We start from the raw sequence: 20,383 nt of genomic DNA, 5'->3' as shown, positions 1-20,383 counted from the left end.
CTGTGTACAGTAAACTGATATAGAAACCACAAACCAATTAGGGGTTGTCAGTGGGGGCTAGTTCACCACGGATGTCTGGTCAGCGGCAACAAGCTGCAATCAATCCAGAATTCTTTATTTTTTTTCCCACAAAGTTTCCAACAAGTACTAAGCATGCAAGTGCTAAACATCACTTCGGGGTATCCATGTAGGTTGGTGTGTGTGTGTGTGTGTGTGTGTGCGGTCCCGAAACAAATAAGAATAAACTGGCTGATTGCCAGAAACACTTCAAAATAAAAGCTCATGTAAGCCTTTTTAAGACTGTGGCTAATTAACGATAAATTAACCCTTATGATAGGAGTAGCCTGTGAATGTGTCACACACACACACACAAATGGAGATGCAGCACTAGCAACACTTAAGCATACTTTATATCACAAAAAGCTATATATCATGAAGGATTAAAAAAATTTACAAATCTGCTAGTACACACAAATATTTCTGCTTTTTTGTTATATATTGTATTGCCTTTTGTGCTACTGTTATTACTTAAGTGTAGTAAAGTTTTTTTACATATGCTAGGACACATTTCTCTATATAGGACACTTTTGCAAAACTCTTGACTCAGTGAGCACAACAGAAGTCTATGTGGGCTGAAATATGGATCAATTCTCATTGTTTTGGCACAAAATGCATTCAATGATTACATGTCTCAAATTTCATCAATTCTTTTCTTACTCAGACACAACAACTGACAAAAGTCTTTGGACATACAGGACATTTTGCACATGCTTACATACGGTTTTCAAAACTGTTAAACTTCTGTTCAAAACAAGAACAATGCAAAACTGAATAAGACAGCAAATTTCAAAAATGCAGTTTAACCAGTCGGACTAGCATTACTACTGTATCTGTATCAGTGGTTGGTGTGTATACAAATTCTTGTATTTTGGAATTCCTTAGTGCAAAATAAATACATAAATAAATAAATAAACAACATAAAACATTGGGGAATTCTACATCATGTCTGATTCATATATTGCAGTTATAAACAATATATATTGCAATTATAAACAGAGATGTTTCCTTGTTTTACACAAGAAATCACTGTGTAATGCTGTATGTTGTTAGTGTTTTTTAGCTCATTTTTTGTGAGTGTCAAAGTGTGTTTGTCGGCTGTCAACCTTTGCTAGTGAAGAAGATTTCTATTCTCTCAGTGTGAAGTATTTTCTAAGTGTAAAGCAGTCAATTTTCTCTTCACAAAATGTATGTAGTGTTTGCAGCAAACATGCCAGCGTGCGTTAAAAATACAGTGATATGTCTGTGTAAGATGAGAGTGCCTGCACTAAAGAAGCAACACTAGGAGAAGGCTGAGTGACTGATTGTGTAGAATAACTGAATATGTAAAGCACTGATTATATAGGTTAAATACTTCTATGAAGCTATATGTGTCAGAAGTTAGAATGAGTAACATATTATTAAGTTATTATCCTATCATAACAATGTATGTAAACACTTAGTTCCTTTGCATAAGTTGCATCTATACTTTGCTGACATAGACCTGTAACATCTCTGCTGACATGAGCTAGTGGGCTGAGAGCCAAGAATAGCAGGACCCCTTAGACTAAAAACCTATTCAAAAATGGTCAAGAGTTAAAAAGAGACTTAGGGGTGTGTCAAATAATCCTGTATAAAAATTGTAACAAACACAGATACTTTAGAAGGTGCAGGAGAGACTTCAGAAGGTGTCCAGGAGAGACTTCAGAATGCTCTGGGGTCTGCTCTGCTCTTTCTCGGCTTTATTATGGAGAATAAAGTCTATTTTCTGATATTCAAAACCTCCGGTCTGATAATTTCTAATTGATTAGTCGTCGAATTTACGACAAATGGCGCCCAACGTGGGGCTGAGAAGAGACGATCGAGTGACACTGGACATGCTGGGGCTTGGAGGAAAAACACAAATATGTGGCCACGATAAAAAACGGTAAGCAATTTTAAGCTTATACGTTTGTGTTTTTTCTACCAAGGACCTGCTTGTAACGGTAAAAAGTCACTTGAACTGTTTCTCCAGCTATAACGAACTACAAGTAAAACTAAAAAAGTAAAAGTAAAGATATAAAAGGAAAACAATGGGGTTTTGAATACCAGAAGAAAATAACAATTTGCATGCAAATGATCTGTGTTTTCCTAAGAGGGCCTTGATGGATAGGATAAACGTTAACTAGTAACTGTTACTCATGTTTGGGAAATTTTTAATATTATGAAGAATATGCATAGAGCATTTATAAGTTTTAAAAGGAAGTTCTTAAAGTGTGGTGACAGTTAAGAGATTAAAGCAGATTAATAAAGTATAGAGAGAAGCGCGCAAAGACCTCGGAGTACCCGTTCTGTTTTAATAATAATAAATATTATTATGCAGGAGGCTGGGGGAAAAATGGCAAAAATCCTGTGAAGTGCTATTTTTACTGAAGAACAGTAAAGACGGGAGCAGAAGTAATAGGTCACTCAAGAGGAGTGTAGTGGAGAATTCTGTGGTTAGAGGCTGTTCGGACAGGTCACTCAAGAAGAGTGAGGTGTATTTATGTAATTGTAAGTATTTGTGTATTTGTCTGTGTTGCTGGGGTGCTTAGAAGCCTTCACCTTTGATCTAGAGAGACTAGAATAGAGGTGAGGTTCAGGTTACACAGTGTAAGAGATGAGGTTAGGATGAGTGAGAAGTATGATTGTGTTAAAAAGTATGGTTGCAATAAGAGTGAGTTTAAAAGATTTATCATTTTATATTATAATATAAAAGAAGGACTGCATATGTTGTGTGATTTAAGAACAATAAGATAGAGAGTGATGCAGTTAAGGTAAGAGATTGTGATACAGAGGAGGTTTAAGCCTCATAAAATTAATTGTTATCATATTGCATTTGAAAGACACAGACTGAAAAGAAGAATATATACTAGTTAAACATTTTTCTGAATAATCTCTGTGTGTTTGAAGTGTTTTTAAGTATGAACTAGGCAGAGAGGTGACTGAAATTCCTGACATGTCGACAGTCTGGAAGAAGGTCTGCTTCAGGAGTGGTAAGAATCTGTCTATTTAAAAACAAAAGTTTCACAGGACAGATAGAAGCTAAAGAGTAAAGATATATTATAAGGTATTAAATAAATAGAAATATAAAGTAATGTAATAAGATAAATGAAATAAGAAAATATTAATGATAGAATAAGATTTAATAAATAAAAAGTGTTAACAAAAATGCAACTAGAAGCTATACTAATAAATATTAAGAAATAAAAAATTTAAGCATAGAACTAACTATATATGGAAATAAATAGATATATTAATAAGGAAATAAATTTACTAAATCAGTATGAATCAAAAATAGATAAGTCAATAATTTGAGTAAAGAAAAAACTAGAGAAGAGGAAATATTGAATGAATATTTATTAATGGAAGAGTTAATGATCAAATGTTTAAGGAAAATAAGTTTAAAGAAATTAATTAGGAAAATCTAAGAGACAAAAATGCTAATTTTTGAAAAGGAAAAGAAGCATAGGAAAATGGAGAAAAAAGAAGTCCAAACATTGTTTAATAGAATAAAAAGAGAAGATATTTAAAAATATATATTAAAGAGATAAAAATAAAAATTAGAAAAAACATTAACATTTTAAAGAAAATAAAATTTGGCTTTAAAAGATAAAATTATGTTTAAGTGCAATAAAAAATTGTTGTGGAGTAAGTTGACTGTTGTCATCTGTTTTAAAGTCAGCTACAGACTGTCATCTGAGCCAACAGCTATTTGTAGTAAAAGCAGTGAGTCAGATGTAAAGCATAGACACTGAGGAGAAATGAAAGAACATAATAGTGAGTTCAAAAATTATATAGTTAATATTTTATGTACTTAAAAGGTAATTGAGAATTAAAAATTGCATTTCAGATAGGAAAAATGCTTAAAGTAAACAAACATGTAGAGTTAAAATAGCACTATGAACTTGAAGCTATTGCAGTAAGGATTTTGAACAGGTATATTAGAAATTAGGCCACCATATAGTACTGTTGAATTAAAACAGGTATGGAAATGTTAGAGAAATTACATAATGTAAGATGTAATGTAACTAGTGAGGAAGCACTAGAATAAATTAATTAATATAAGTGAAGCACAATCTGAAGCCAAAGAAATTAATTATAAGAACATTTAACAAATAGAAAATTAAGCATATTTACATATGATAAAAATGATTGAGAAATAGAAAAAATAAGTTGTTAAACAGCAAACAAAAATAGATTAATTAATTAATTAATTAATAAAAAAAATGGATAAAAGGAGTCTTTATTTGATGAAGGAAAAAATGGGGGAAAAAAGAGTCATGAGCTAAATTCTAAATATATTAATTAAGAGGACGTAGGGATGAACTTTGGGGGACTGTAGTCTTGTACCTACCAGACATCTCTGAGTACACTGGCAAATGGAAAGGTGTTTGAAAAACACAGAGCAAAATGGCTGTGGACACTTGTGACATGAACTTTTTGCCCAGGATTTACTGAGGACTGAAAAAGCTACATGTGTTCAGAGACATTCAAAAGAGACACTAACAAGAGACTGATGAACTGATCAAAAAGAGAAAACGCTCCACCAGAACTTTACATCAGCTGAGTCAAAGAAAGAAGCCAGCCCAAAGAGAGAGGGGGAAACACTGTGCCCTGATATGAAGCAATTTCAGGACAACATAGAAAAGACTGTTGCACCAATCTGTGAGCTATAGTTGTCTCAGGTTGCGAGGGGGGATAGTCTGACAGTCCATCTCAAAGTAGCTCCTAAAGTCCAAATTAAGTTCAAGCATTACAGAAGGAAAATTAAGAACAAAAGTTTAGCTACCCATTCTTGTATCAAATCAGACTCCTGTCAATTTGAGAGAAATTATTATCATGGTAATTTTTAAGTTAGAAAAAGTGTTATAAGGTAATTTTAAGGTGAAACTTTAAATGATGAAATTATATATTATGATGAATGGTAAATAATTTGAGTTTAAGTTTCAGTAGGCTTAATAAAAGTTCCTTAAACATAGAATGATAAATTACAATGCAGGGTGGTAACTAAAGAAAAAGAAAAAGCTTTTGATAAGGCAATAAATAATTTGGAGAATAAATAAGAATATAACTAAGTATTTAAATTAAAATTAAGTAAAGGAAATATCTTAGCATAATCATGTTATGAATGGCCTAAATCAAGATTGAATATTGAAAACTGGAAAGAGATTCAAATTTAGAAAAATGATTACAAAAATGATACAGTTAAAGGGAAGATTGAAATAACAATTGAAATAAATTCATAAGATATGGTAAGGTCAAAAAGTAATACTTTTAAATTACTATAAAACAAATTGAAAGAGAAAAGTGTTTAAGAAAAAAAATATTGTTTTACATGAAAACATATGTGAAGAATAATTAGAAGAAAATATTAAGGAATAATAGTTAAAACAGAGCAAAAAGAAATTTACAAAACATACAGTAAGTTTTAGTCAGTTGATAAAAAAGTGCATCAAAATTGTATGAACAACTAGTTTAATGGGAGTGCCTTAGGAAATAATTATGAGCCAAAAGAAAATAACTCAAAGATAAAAAAGGAATTTATATATAGATCAGAAAATAAATTAGCAAAGAAAAAAGTGTCAAGTTCCAACTAAATGATTGTCATTACAGGACTGAAATGCAGATAAAATCAGCCAGCACAGTGAGGGTTAAAATGGATTAGATGCAGATCTGTCCAGAAATAAAACCACTAAATGATGAAATAGGTATAAAACTCTATTGAAAAGTGTAAAAATATAAGAGCACTAATAGAAACATCTATAATGTAATATGCAATCTGTCCTAGACATGTCTATTTAAATTTAAATTTAAAGTAGTAATAAATTATAAGTAACTAATAATTATTTAATTGAAGTTAATTTGATAATTAAAATAAATGGTTAATCAAGACAGATAAAAGAGGCTTAATGTTGATAATATGATTTAAGAGCAATCAATAGGAGAAGATTTTCCAGCTGAAGTTCATATTGTATGTGGAGATATGTTCTTTTGGATGGTAAATATATTAAGTGGTTTGATTTCTATTGAGCTTATTTTAGGTAACTACCAGAGGAGGGTAGAAACTTGTTTGTACTTGTGTAGCTTGATGAATAGCAAATACTGTATACACCAGAATGCAGAAAAAGTTAATATTTAGGGAGAAGATCTTAGGATGGACACTGTCACAATATGTGGATGATTGAGTTATCTACAGCTTCACAGAGCTCTAGTTCAATTAAAAGACTTGAGTGTAGACCATTGCTCCAAACAGTGAGATATGATGACTGTTTTTGGTGTTGACTGGATAGAGAAATATTCTGTAAACAAGCACAGTTGAGAAACTACGATGAGTAGATGATTAGAGGTAGCATCAGGAGCAGATTATGAAGCAGGGATAGTTATTACATCTGTGACAAGAGAAGTATTTCCTAAATTTTGAAATGCCTTCAGAAATAAGTTCATAAAGGGTTTGCATTCATAAAGTATTCATGAAGTTAATGAATGATCAATAAATAAAAACATCTAAAGAAGTATGAAAAATTGTGAATAAAGCAAAAGAGAGAATAATTGTATTATGCTCAATTACCAGAAATGGCTGAAAGAGATGAAGATGATCCATCAAGACCAACGCTCAATGAAATATGTGAAAATAATAAACTTAATGGGATTAATTTGCTAACAAGTGCATTGGTGAGTGATGGCATGGAAACTGACAGAAACAGGCATCTAACACTGCATCGCATGAACTTCTATTGGGTCGACCCTTGAAAGAAACCTTGCAAGAAACCGCATGACCCTTGCAAGAAACCACATGAAACTTTGCATAAAACCTGGCATATAATCTCACCTATAACCTTGCACATAACCTCTTGGAATGGTTTGCAAAGATGTCTAATGCAGTAGGGACTTTTATGAAGAAACAATTAATTGCCATGTGCAAAGCGATATCTGTGCAGGAAACCAGAAAAGAGCCATGTGAGAGAGCAGTGATACAAGGTCCAATTGGTCTAGGTGATTGAGTCTATCTGAGGATGCTCTGGAGAGCTCAGGAGAAAAGGACCATATCTGGATGTGGGCAAATCCAACAGCTGCCAAAGGGGATGCCATTGATGAGGTACCAATGCCTCAAAGGAGCGAAAGGGAACAACTCCAGCAAGGGAAAGCTGACCGGAAACAGGAAGCCTAAATATTCCAAAGCTCTAAACTACTAAGTGCAACGTGTGGAAGCAAGAGGTTATCAGAGCAAAGAAAAGAGTGATTCTGATAATGTGCCTGAGTACCACATACAGCAGTGCCACAAGTCAAGGGATGATGAACGCACAACTACAGATTTCAGAACTCAGACTCTTAACCACACATCTCCATCAACATCTTTTCAAAGTTTAATGAAGATGCTGATAGCTTACAAGAAGAGAAACAAGGATGAGCAAAGATCAAGATCAACATCAACATTTGATGCTTTTTATGTTTGCATATTGAATTTGTTTGCATATTGCTTTCATGGTACCTATACATAATATCACTTCAGTATATTCTACATGAGTGTGAAAACTAGCAGCTAGCACTGAACCAACTGAATACTTATGCTTAAAACTTTATTGTCTTTGATGTGTTAAGAGAAAAACAGAGTACAGTCTTTTACTTCCTTCAAATCAACTGGGAAGATGTTTGGCTGGACTTCTGTCAAAGTACGGTGGCATAATCTGGTCAATTGATAACAGCTATGTGGCTAATATCAGTCACTAGATAGAGGTAATTAAGAGAACTGGATTATGAAATTGCACTTTGGGGTTAAAAGACAATAATATTAAGACTAAAGTCTTAAGAGGAGGGATTGAAGAAGATTTCTATTCTCTCAGTGTGAAGTATTTTCTAAGTGTAAAGCAGTCAATTTTCTCTTCACAAAATGTATGTAGTGTTTGCAGCAAACATGCCAGCGTGTGTTAAAAATACAGTGATATGTCTGTGTAAGATGAGAGTGCCTGCACTAAAGAAGCAACACTAGGAGAAGGCTGAGTGACTGATTGTGTAGAATAACTGAATATGTAAAGCACTGATTATATAGGTTAAATACTTCTATGAAGCTATATGTGTCAGAAGTTAGAATGAGTAACATATTATCAAGTTATTATCCTATCATAACAATGTATGTAAACACTTAGTTCCTTTGCATAAGTTGCATCTATACTTTGCTGACATAGACCTGTAACATCTCTGCTGACATGAGCTAGTGGGCTGAGAGCAAAGAATAGCAGGACCCCTTAGACTAAAAACCTATTCAAAAATGGTCAAGAGTTAAAAAGAGACTTAGGGGTGTGTCAAATAATCCTGTATAAAAATTGTAACAAACACAGATACTTTAGAAGGTGCAGGAGAGACTTCAGAAGGTGTCCAGGAGAGACTTCAGAATGCTCTGGGGTCTGCTCTGCTCTTTCTCGGCTTTATTATGGAGAATAAAGTCTATTTTCTGATATTCAAAACCTCCGGTCTGATAATTTCTAATTGATTAGTCGTCGAATTTACGACACTAGTGTTCTGGAAGAATAAGTTTGAGACCTGAATAAAGTGTCGTGGTAGTTGTAGTGCATTTTGAATGCGAAATGAACTGTTTTGCCACGCTGAAAATCTGTTTGGAGATTTGTGTGAAGAGTTTTGTAAAAGTGACCCAATTGAGAAATGGTGTCCTAGCATCTGTAAAAACTAATGTGTATTCCAATGTTGAGAGCAGTCACTTAGAAAACATTTTCTGCAATATTTTCATTCTATACTGTGTTTATTAACTAGGATGTTGCTGGAAGCTGCTCTGCCAATACCAGTGGTATGAGTAAAGATGCTACAGTAGGCCTAGCAGAAACAGGGAGGAGTGTGGTAGAGGTAGGAAAAACAAAACAGTTACACACTATACTTTGGGTTTGTAATTAACTAAAGTAGAGGTGACACAGGACAATAATAGTAATTGTCTACATAGTTACATTTGAACTTAACCGTACATTAGGTCATAATTATTTTAGGTCATTATTTATTCATTAGGTCACCTATAATTATTTCATAATTGCATGTAGAGGTAGAGCAGACAGGAGAGGCAGAGCTTGCAGGAGAAGCAGAGCACACAGAAGTGGCCCCAGATGTTGACTGGTTTACACAGCCTAAACCTACAGACCATGACCTGTTTTTCACGTACCATCCCAGACAAACATCCAAAAATGCAGTTGTGAAGAAAGTATTTCATTGTGAGGATGGCACAAATCGGAAGTGGCTGACGTACTCTGAGAGGAGGCAAAAGCTGTTTTGTTCAGTTTGTCTTGCTTATGCCAAGCCCTGTGATAGTGGCAATCCATTTATTGTAGGAATGAGAGATTGGAGGCATATACATCAGAGAATTGAAGAGCACCAACAAAGTTTTGTCCACAGAAATTGTGCAGAAGCGTACTTCTTGAGAGCCAGCAAAGCTAATATAAATCATTTACTTACTTACTATTAAAAGACCAATGTTCAGTCATTCTCCGCTATGTGAATGATGTTGTCCATGAGCGACTTGTTGCTGTTGTCAGTTGTGAGGCGTCGTCTGGGAGGTACTTTAGTCAGTTAGTGAAAGAAGTCATTGATACACTACAGCTGGACATGAGTAATTGTATTGGAAATTCTACAGATGGAGCTGCAAATATGCAAGGCCAGTACAATGGCTTCTCTGCCTTGCTTTCTTCACACTCTCCAAACCAAGTACATGTGTGGTGTTATGCACATACCCTGAACCTTGTGATGGGAGAAACCACAGGAGTAGTTATAGAAAGTGCATCACTATTCTCACTACAAAATGACCTAGCAGTTTTCATTTGAGAATCCTATCAAAGAATGAATGTCTGGGAGAAAGAGTCAGGACCCTCACCACAGATGGCTCTCTTCTATAGGAGAGACACGCTGGTGTGCCAAGGATGCTGCTCTGAAGAAGGTCTTTGGATTTTTTGGCAACCGACAAAACGCATTATTTGTGGATGTGGTTCTCACTTTGACAAATATTGAAGAGATGGCAAGTCAAAAGCCAAATGTACGTGTCAAAGCCAGAGGGTTTAAGGAGGCCCTACTCAAGTATGAAACCATACTTACTGCCCAAACATTTTGTGTGTATCAGAGCAAACATCTCCTCTCTCAAAATACCTACAAACCAGTGGATTGGACATTCTGACATCACATCGGATGGTTGTGGAAACTCAAAAAGCTCTGCAAAAGAATGCTAGAAACTTTGACTCTGTGAAAAGTGCAGCAGACATCTTTGTGCAGTGGGCTAATGCCAAGCTACAGGAACAGGATGAAGACACTGAGCTGGAAGTGCAAACTGAGCTGGCAAAGAAAAGGACAAGGAAAAGACAATGCCAGGGGAGTTGGCTCAGGATGAGGTGGAAAGGGACGTGGAAATGGCTTACAAGACTAAGGTACACCATGACATCATGGATACAGTCACTGAAAGCATCCATCAACACTTTCTGACACATGGCACAATGTTTGCAGACCTTGCTTATCTGGACCCTAGACTATTCTCAGAGATCAGAGAAAATGGACTGCCCAAGACGTCACTCACAGAACTAAGCAGATGCTTACTAAAGTTTGACAACCGAGCTACTGTATACACTTTACAGTATGAGCTGACTTGCCTCGTTGGTCATTGGGAGAAACTGAAGAAGTCTGCAGTTGAGGAGTATACAACCAAGCTTGTGAGAGAGATACCCGTGGATGGAACTGATGAAGAACAGATAGATCATGAATAAAAGTTGTTCAACGTGTAAGAACATTGCTGTTTGTTGTTATCAGCTTTTACAGCGATACAACTTGTTAACAGATGTTTACAATGTCATAGGCCTCGGGTACAAGTTCCTACTCACCCTGTCTGTCACCCAGGTTGCTTGTGAGAGAAGCTTCTCCACACTCAAATTTGTAAAAAATCGACTCAGGAGCACCATATCCAATGATCACTTGGAGGCATTTATGTTGATGGCAACTGAAAAGGAAATTCTTATGTCCCTAGATACAGATGTTGTAATTGACAGAGTGGCAGAGAAGAGTGAATTGCTGCGACGCCTGCTGACAATACAATCAAGTACAGTGACCAGCAAGAAGCATGGACAAAATGACAGTAAGGCAAGAGTGAGGAACAAGTAACCCAGATAGCCATACAAATATAATAAAAGAGTGGCAATAAAGAACAACATTGCAGAAAATGACATGTATAGTTTTTTGTAAATAAAAGTACGCCAAAGTGTTGCTAGTGCTGCGTGTCCATTTGTGTGTAAAGCTCTCTGTGTGTGTGTGTGTGTGAGCGCGTGAGACACATTCAAAGGTTACTTCTATCATATAATAGCAGACAAACATTTTTTAATTAAGTTTTTACTGTATGTATACATTTTTTATAAAGAGATTGTTTTTGTTCCAGTCACATACATTTAAATGTTTTAATATCTATTACATTTGGTACTGCGTATATTATTTCACCATCTGTACACTAATATAATGTGTGGATGTGTCCATGGGTGGGGCTGTGTCGGTGTGGTAATGTGGGCTGGTGTGGCTACAGTGCCAGGGCTGAATTTTTGTCCTAGGCCGCCCCTGATTCTATATGATTATATTTTTATATGATTCTCTTCAATTTATCCTTACAGGTGGATCACTCAGTCATAAAACATCCGCATTGACTCCTCAGATGTCGATATCTGCACTGATATTGCCACAATAGAATGAACCGCCAACTTATACAGCATATGTTTTTACGCAGTGGATGCCCTGGAAAACATCCATACACACTCTCGTACATTACGGACAATTTAGTTTACCCATTTCACCTGTACCGCATGTCTTTGGACTTGTGGAGGAAACCGCAGCACCCGGAGAACATGCAAACTCCACACAGAAATGCCAACTGACCCAGCCGAGGCTTGAACCATTGACCTTCTTGCTGTGAGGCGAACGTGCTAACCACTGCACTGAGATTAGAAATCATTCTAAATATAATTCTTTTTTTGAAAGTTTTAAAAACATTTATGCTTTTTCTGCAATAAAGGAACATAAACAGGTCCTTGATAATCATTTATTAAGTCATACAGTTATACATATCTGTTTATTTTGTGATAAAGAAATATAAATGGGTGTTTTTTTTTTCAGTTTCAATGTAATTAATAAAACTAAGTCAACTAAAATATTTTCTACCTGTAGCATGTATTTTCATAAAAGTTTTAAATACTGTAATATAAATGGTATAGTACTGTACCACTGAAATGGTAAAGCACTATAACGTGTCTATATAAATTAATATTTTTATGTGGAAAAACTGTGTAGAAATGTTTTATTTAATAGTGCATTAACGTCATGCATTTTGCCATTATAAACACATTTTAGACGTGTGAAGTAATGAAGTTATTAAGATAATATTAGAAATGTCTATCAGCTATTATTTTAAATAAAATCCTGGCAGCGACTCAAATCTTTTTATAATAGGAGTTGACAGGCTACCTTGTGACATAATAATGTGTATACATAGGTATTTGTTTTGTCTGTCGTACTTTTAGTTTGTAAACCGTATTTTGGCATAATTCCATCTTTGACCCGCCGCAACGTGCGTGTGCACGAGAATACACATGTTCAAATGCGCATGAGCAACAGAGATTGCATCGATAGGGAAGAGGCCAAGATAGCGTCTTAGCAAGTCGCTTTTGCTGTAGCTCTTAAAGTTTGCTCGGACCCGGGGATAAGTTAATGTTCAGGAACTAACTCAAAGATGTTGCAAAAGTTATGAGCTAAAGAGCTTTCGTTTAATTCGTTTTTTTTTTTTTCAAGCTTCCCTGTATGCTGAGTTTAAAGACGAGTGATATTGATAGCTATTTGATAACTTAAACGTGTTTGCTAAAACAGCTGCACAGACTAGACGAAAAAGAAGAAATTGTAGTCGCAATACACAGCTATGAAAGGAGAAATCTAATTTCTGAAATTGATACACAGCCTGGGCAATTTGTGTCTTTACCCGAAAACACCCGAACTAAATCTTGCTAAAAAAAGTAAACCAAGCTCTGACAGTCCTACGGTGAGTGGTGCAACACTTATGAGATTCTTGCAGAGGATGGAAGCCATGCACGGGGAGCCTTTTATTTTGATGGGGTTGAAAAAAAACGGTACTTGAAAACTCAAATTCAATTAAACAGATAATGAACTCCCTCGAGTTCCAACTGTGGAATACCTTGAAAAAATCATCAATATAACAGTTTTTAGGACCTAAAAATTCATTCTTTAGAAAAAAGAAGTCTCAATGGCGGTGCCTGCTGGTACGTGATATTTCTAAAACAGATTTCTTTACTATTTAAAATGACCTCTCCATATATTTTATTTAATTAATTTATTTTTATTTTTTTGCTGGAGATACTGATGTCCTGAAAAACTTAAAACTAGAGCTGTCAATTGATTTTTTAAAAATTACTAATTAAAATCAAACTTTTTTTTTAATTAATTGCGATTAATCACATTTAAAAGACTGAAACTTTTGTTATTTTGGCTATTCAAATGTAAAATTAATTTAAACGCAAGACAAAAACTATTTAAATTTAAAATATAATTATTAGAATTTTTGTTTAACTTCTAATCTAAACATTATACCACATAAAAACCATCAAGATCCTGACTTGACAGCCATATTAATTACAGAAATAAAAACACAGGCATGTTAGTGCCATTTCAATTTCAAAACAATCAATAAAGAATAAAAAAAACAAGCCAATAAAGAAAAAAATTATTTTCAAGTTATTTTTCAAAAAAAAAAAAAAAAAAAATGCCAAAATACAGGCATTGCAGATATGGAAAATTATAATAAAAAATAAAGTATTAAATACAAACAATTGTACTCATCGTAAAGTTGTATTGCTGTGAGTTGAGAACATTAATTATAAAGTAGAACAATTTTGCTTAGTTCTCCTTTACATTCATCCAGTTACTAAAACAGTCCTGTATGTTGACATTATCGGGGGACAATGTGGACCTTTTCTTTAGAATGATGTGAGCTGAGAGTGCAATGCAATCTGATGGCAATTCGTAAATTTTTTATTTAGTGGCTATGGACAATGTCGTTTAGGCAGGTTTCTTGCTAAAGAAACGCACGTAAAAACACACACACACACACACACACACACACACACACACACACACACACACACACACACACACACACAAGAGCTGCACGATTCTGGCTAAAATGAGAATCTCAATTATTTTGCTTAAAATAAAGATCACGATTTTTTCACGATTCCTTAGATGTAAAATAAAGGTATGGTAAAAACAAACATATGGCACAACCTCGATAATAATATTATGTGTAGGTCTACTGGTTTTTTCTATAAATAATTCTATTCTATATTAATCTATTCTTACAATAATTCTTATGTTGAATTATTATGTTTGAGATATATGCTTGCAATCTGTCAAATTAGACAATTTAATTCACTGGTAAAATCAGACATTTGCCATTATCAGATTATATTCAACACTATATAGTCTAGCGTAGTTATACTGATATTGTAAACATTTATTTTCATGCACAACTGTGTGTTCGCTATGAAAGAAAAAACATATCAAATGCTTGTCGTAATCATACCTCTAAAATGCGATATGATCATTTAAATGAAGTGCACACTTTCGGTTTCATTTTGACTGCTAAGTGCTTGTTCATACTTTGCACGTGGCTCCCAAACGATCACTCTGTGCCACAAACAGAATATTATTTACAACTGTATTACCCGTTACTCGCAACATATGCAGGTTCTGTTCACTAAAGTAGACGCATGCGCATCTATCACTAAGTAGAGCGCGCGCGCCTGCCCTCTCTGTGATAACAGCTCACGGTCAGCAGCTCACGTCACGTGTGATTTCCCGATCGCGAAAACATTATTACATTAAAACAAAAGTTACATTTTTAGGTGAATTATTCCTTATAAATACAGTATGTGACTCATTCAACATCATTAAGGTGTCAATGTCACTGAGCAATGTGTGTAAAACAATGAAAAGACTCATGCAGCCGCCTTTTCTTCTCTCTTGAACTTGAAAATATAATTGGCAGAATCGTAGAAATGCTGGATTAAGATCGCCTAGGGGGTCGAATCGAGATCACAATCTTTTAACGATTAATTGTGCAGCTCTCACTCACAACGCTCGTTTACCAAATTTGCTTAAACTAAGCGTTCTAAAGTATGGCTGTATTTCACAAGGATTCTGACACAACAACGTGAGGCAGACATATGCATTTAATGGGGAAACACGTCAAACTTAATGAAACATTGGAGGGCACATGCTGAAAGGCAGAGGAATGCGCTGTCTTTGACAGCTTTTGACTTCATCTGGCACTTTATTTACATGTACATCAATACTCCGATTTTAATATGATTAAGATAATACTCTTATTGAGAGTCTACCATGTAAACTGAGATTTTTGAGTACCTTAAAGGACCACAGAGTCATGAAATGTGGAGGTTTTTCTTTCTGTTCGCCATGCGGTATCAAATTCCATTAAAACAGAAGTCGAAAGTTAAAAATGAAACACCCAAAATTGCATGAAACTGCAGAGTCTGGCGATGTGACATTAATTGTTTTATACTGAAACTTGCCTTTAAAAAGAGCTTCCTTGGTCTTGTCCATATTTCTTTGCACATTAAACACACGTTGACCACAACAGGAAAAAAAAACTGCAACTGCGTTAACTGCGTACATTTTTTTTAAATGCGTTAATTATTTCAAATTAATACATTAAAAAAAAAAACTTACATATACAGTAAGAACGATATAGCACAACATTTTGGCAATTTTATACCTTGAAAATGGTTATTATTTCAAACTTAGGCAGCATAACACTGTTTTTGGGATCTAAAAATTCATTCTTTAAAAAAAAAGTCTCAAGCAAAAAGATTCCAATAGCACCGCCTGCTGGTACATAAAAAATATTGTCAATATTCAGAGAATTTCTGATTAACTTCACACTCAAATGTTTGCATTTCATCAGCATGCTGTAATCCATTTCTTAATCAGCAAAAGTCATTTAGACTAGTTTGTTTGCCAGTTGTAGTCAGTGCAATGCTAAACGTTATTGTTCCACTATAATTTGTTTGCTTGTCTCGTGTTGTCCCACAGCAATATCATATAGTTTAGAATACTGTACAATGTTTTATAATAATTAATTATTTTAGTGTCCATTTCATTTAGCATATTTAAAATTGGGGCATCCACATTATTTGACACTTTAAACCAGGGTTTCTGCAGTTAAATGTTAAACTTTTTAAGACCATTATGAATGAAATTTTAGACTCATTAAGGGCTAAAGAATTTTTCAAATGGCCCAGATGGAAAAGATTTCTATTTGCCCTATCAAAAAAAAATTATAATTTATTATAATTAATAATACAACAATAAATTAATAATAATAAATTAAAATATTTAGATATTTCTTAGCAAAAGATCCTAAATATTGTGCAAAAAAGCAAGCTTTACTTTTATCCATACACTTTTTTTACAACATAAACTATCCATAAACTTTTTTACAACATAAACTATCTTTAAAATAATTTAAAAAATGAACAAATGTTTTAAAAGATTTACAATCTATAACAAACTAGATCTAAGCACAACAATCTGTCCAGGTCGATGTCCTCAGCAGCAAATACATGTAGCATGTTTAAACAAGTGTTATTATAAGAAAAATAATTAAACCATTATGATAGAGTTAAAATGACCTTTCTGAATAAAAAGTTTAAAGTTCTATTGAGTTGGATTGTTGGTAATTGTATGAGTTTTGGTTAGATTGGGTAGCAGAAGATGAACAAAGGAAAGTGAAGACTTGTTAAAAAAAAAAATAAAATTTAAGACCTAAAACACAATATTTCATTAAATCTAAACCTTTTTAAAGCCTAATATTTTGATTTTGGAATTTAAGACATTTTAAGACCCTGCGGAAAACCCTGTTTAAACACAAGCCCTGGTAATTAGTTATAATGATGCAATTCTAACTCAAATAGTATCTGTGAGAAATAGTAACATCTACTAGAATCAAGTTTAAACCCATAAAGAAGTTAATGAAAAAAAAAAAGTTGAAATTGTGATCGTGACATATGCAAATAGAAAGTACTAAGCCAACACTATCACTGTAATAGCAGATATCTTCTAATTACTGTAGGTTAAATATCGTCAGCTCAGTTAAATTTGTTATTTATTTTATATATCGCCAGTGCTTAAGGAAGCTTTACAAACAGTAGGAGAACAAGAAAAGCAGCAACATTAAAAAGGTAGAGAAAATGGGAGACTAATAATACATAAAAGAATGACAAAAGACATGAGAACAAATAACATGAAAGAAACTCATTCCTGTCATTCAGTGAGTGCTTATGTGCATTTAGGTGAACTAGGCAGCACATTTAATTTAATTTAGTATTCTTATTATTAAAACATATCTGAATGAGGATCAAATGACTGAGTTAATGTTTGAGAATGAAAACCAACCTGTTTGTTCCTGCAGATCTTCCTGTTTGACTGTGAATGTTTCTTCAATCTTCACATCTTCACTCTCCTCTTTAATAAACGCCATCTTTATAACAGTGTGGAGATCAGTCGCTTCAGCAGGAGTTTTTCTCTGCGTTTGGACACTTTATCCTGTTTAAAATGAACAAAACAATAAAAATGTTCGGTTTAAAATAAATAAAACAATAAACAGAAACAAAATAACTTCTTTAACACTTGCTTCAACAGTTTCTTTATATGAGAGTAATTAACAAAAAGAAATCAGGTAAGTCTGAGCAAGAAACAATAGTCACAAATGAGCTGATTTAAACTAGTACTCCATTTCTTATAAAGTAATGTATACTTAGAATGGAATGACATACTATGTAATAAATAAAACCTTTAGTAAAACACACACTTATTACACACTTTTCTGTTTCAAACAATAGTCCTTATTAATGTGAGTAAACTAGTACTGCGTTGTAAAAAGAGTTAAAATAATATTGTCAACAGCAGGTACATAAATTAGCATCGGATGAAAAACCTTAAACTTTAAACAATCGGTTTACATCTGTGTAAAGTTTTAAAACAAACCTTAAATCGATCGGTTTATACTCTAGTAAAAGCTTTCAAACAAACCTTTCTCCAGTTGAATCACGGCGCTGGAGTGGCGCAGCCTTATGACGTCACACGCCACGCCAAAATAAAAGTCTTTTTTGTTTAGCTTTTTTGCCATTTACTGTTGCAGTCATGACTTATTGATACATTTCTTTCTCGTTTTACACTTTACACAACAAATCTGCTCTCTCTTTCTCTCTCTCACACATACACATACATTCAGTATCTGAAGTTGATTAAAACTTTTAATCCAATCATTTAGCAGAATTTTGAAAAACAATTTTAACCCACTATTGTTTAAAGCAGAAAATCACAACATTCTAAAGGTATAACAATTATCTGATGGGTGTTTTAAGCTAAAAATTTACAGACACATTCTGGAGACACAAGATCTTAAATCTTAAAAAAAAATGGATGAAATAGGTGGCCTAAATGTTTTAGTTTCACTAGGTGGGTAAATCCTCGGTTTCCCCACAGACCAAAGACATGCAGTATAGATAAACTAAATTAGCCATAGTGTAGGCTAGTTTGTTGGTGCACTGACAATTCCCAGTCAGCAAATTCCCTTTGCCCCTGATCTGGCCCAAATCAACAGTCAGCGTTCACCGGCTTAGAACTGGCCCACATCCTTTTAGCCAGAACTGAACCAAAGTAGTGCCACAACTCCACCAAGCTTGAGCCAAGTAATACCTTTTTTTATGTGGCCCAGATATGGGTCTTGTATTCAAAATTAGTATTCTGTGTTCTGTTCTGTGGCCCTCATGTGGCTGACCACATATATTAACTGAGTAAATCACACAACAAAAATTACAATCAAATAATACTTTAATCAATGCAAATAACATTCAGATACAGAAACAATTATTGAACAAAATGTGGACAAATAAAGAGTTAGAAATTTTTTTACAACATACAAACAGAAAAGTACAAAATAGAAACAATTGTTAGATAAATATCATATATTTGATGCAAAGATGATATAATACACACATACATGTAAATGTACATTTAAGTTTATACACACACACACACACACATTACAGGTCAAAGTTTGGGGTCAGTCTGATTCTTTTATGTTGGCTTAGTCCCTTTATTAATCCAGGGTCACCACAGCAGAATGAATCACCAACTTATCCAGCACATTTTTACACAGTGGAGGCTCTTCCAGCCGCAACCCATCTCCGGGAAACATCCACACACACACTCATACACTATGGACAATTTAGCCTACCCAATTCACCTGTACCACATGTCTTTGGACTGTGGGGGAAACCAGAGCACCCAGAGACAATCCATGCGAATGCAGGGAGAACATGCAAACTCCACACAGAAATGTCTGTGAATGTCTGAGAAATGTGGGATTGAACCAGCGACCCAACAACTTTCTTGCTGTGAGGCGACAGCACTACCTACTGTGCCACTGCATTGCCCAGTCTGATTCTTGTATGTTTTAAAATAAGCTTCCTCTGCTCACCAAGGCTGCATTTATTTAATCAAAAATACAGTACAAATTGTAAAATTGTGAAATTTTATTGCACTATAAAATAACTGTTCAAAAGTAGTTTATTATTTAATTTAATCATTTATTCCAGTGATTTTAAAGATGAATTTTTAGCTTCATTACTCCAGTCTTCAGTCACACGATCCTTCAGAAATCACTCTAATATTAATAATTATTATTAATAATGTTAATAGTAATAAAAGCAGTAACGACTAGAGTAATAATTTCATTTGAAACTACATACAATAAGAAAGCAGTTATTTACAATTTTAAATAAATATTTAACAATTTAAGATTTTTTTTTTTACATTTTTAAATGCCGACTTGATGAACAGAATAGTTTTCTAAAAAAAAAAAAAAAAAAAACTGACCCCAAACATTTGAACGGTAGTGTATATGAATATATAGTGTTGGGTAAGTTACTTAAAAATGTATAGATTACAGTGGTAAAATATAAATAGATAGTAATTCATCACTTCATGTAAAAAGAAATCAGATTGCTAATTACTTCACTTTGAAGTTACTTCTAAATCGTATAAAATATATCTATAAAATACAGAATAAACTGCAGCTCTTTCAGTAATTTAACATTCACTGAAAAACATTACAATGGGTTGATCACAGCAGCTTAACATATTCAAGACATAAAGGCCCCTATAATACACCCGGCACAGTGTGGCGCAAGGCATGACGCAGTAGTCTTTTGGTAGTTTC

At 34.0% G+C, this 20,383-nt stretch overlaps 1 protein-coding gene across 8 annotated transcripts in view; it reads right to left on the bottom strand.

Annotated features, from left to right (window-relative positions):
* The window catches only part of znf1140 (zinc finger protein 1140), a 28,213-nt gene extending 9,994 nt beyond the window's left edge, over positions 1-18,219 (bottom strand). For 4 of the 8 annotated variants that reach the window (XR_015481707.2, XM_088649656.1, XM_087245734.2 and 1 more), the window contains exons 1-2: positions 18,145-18,219; positions 17,554-17,703 (exon numbers count right to left, since the gene is read on the bottom strand). Coding sequence is in view for 2 of the 8 variants with exons in the window: in XM_087245736.2 (XP_087101862.2) it covers positions 17,554-17,638 (85 nt within the window). In the remaining 6 variants the exon portion in view is untranslated. 8 annotated transcript variants of the gene reach the window in all.
* Between the last annotated feature and the right edge of the window lie 2,164 nt (positions 18,220-20,383).

Source organism: Danio rerio, chromosome 4, assembly GCF_052040795.2.
Source record: "Danio rerio strain M-AB ecotype USA chromosome 4, GRCz13ab, whole genome shotgun sequence".
Classification (NCBI taxonomy): Eukaryota; Metazoa; Chordata; class Actinopteri; order Cypriniformes; family Danionidae; genus Danio; species Danio rerio.
Note: the sequence above shows the minus strand (reverse complement) of the source record. Positions and strands in the feature narration are given on the sequence as shown.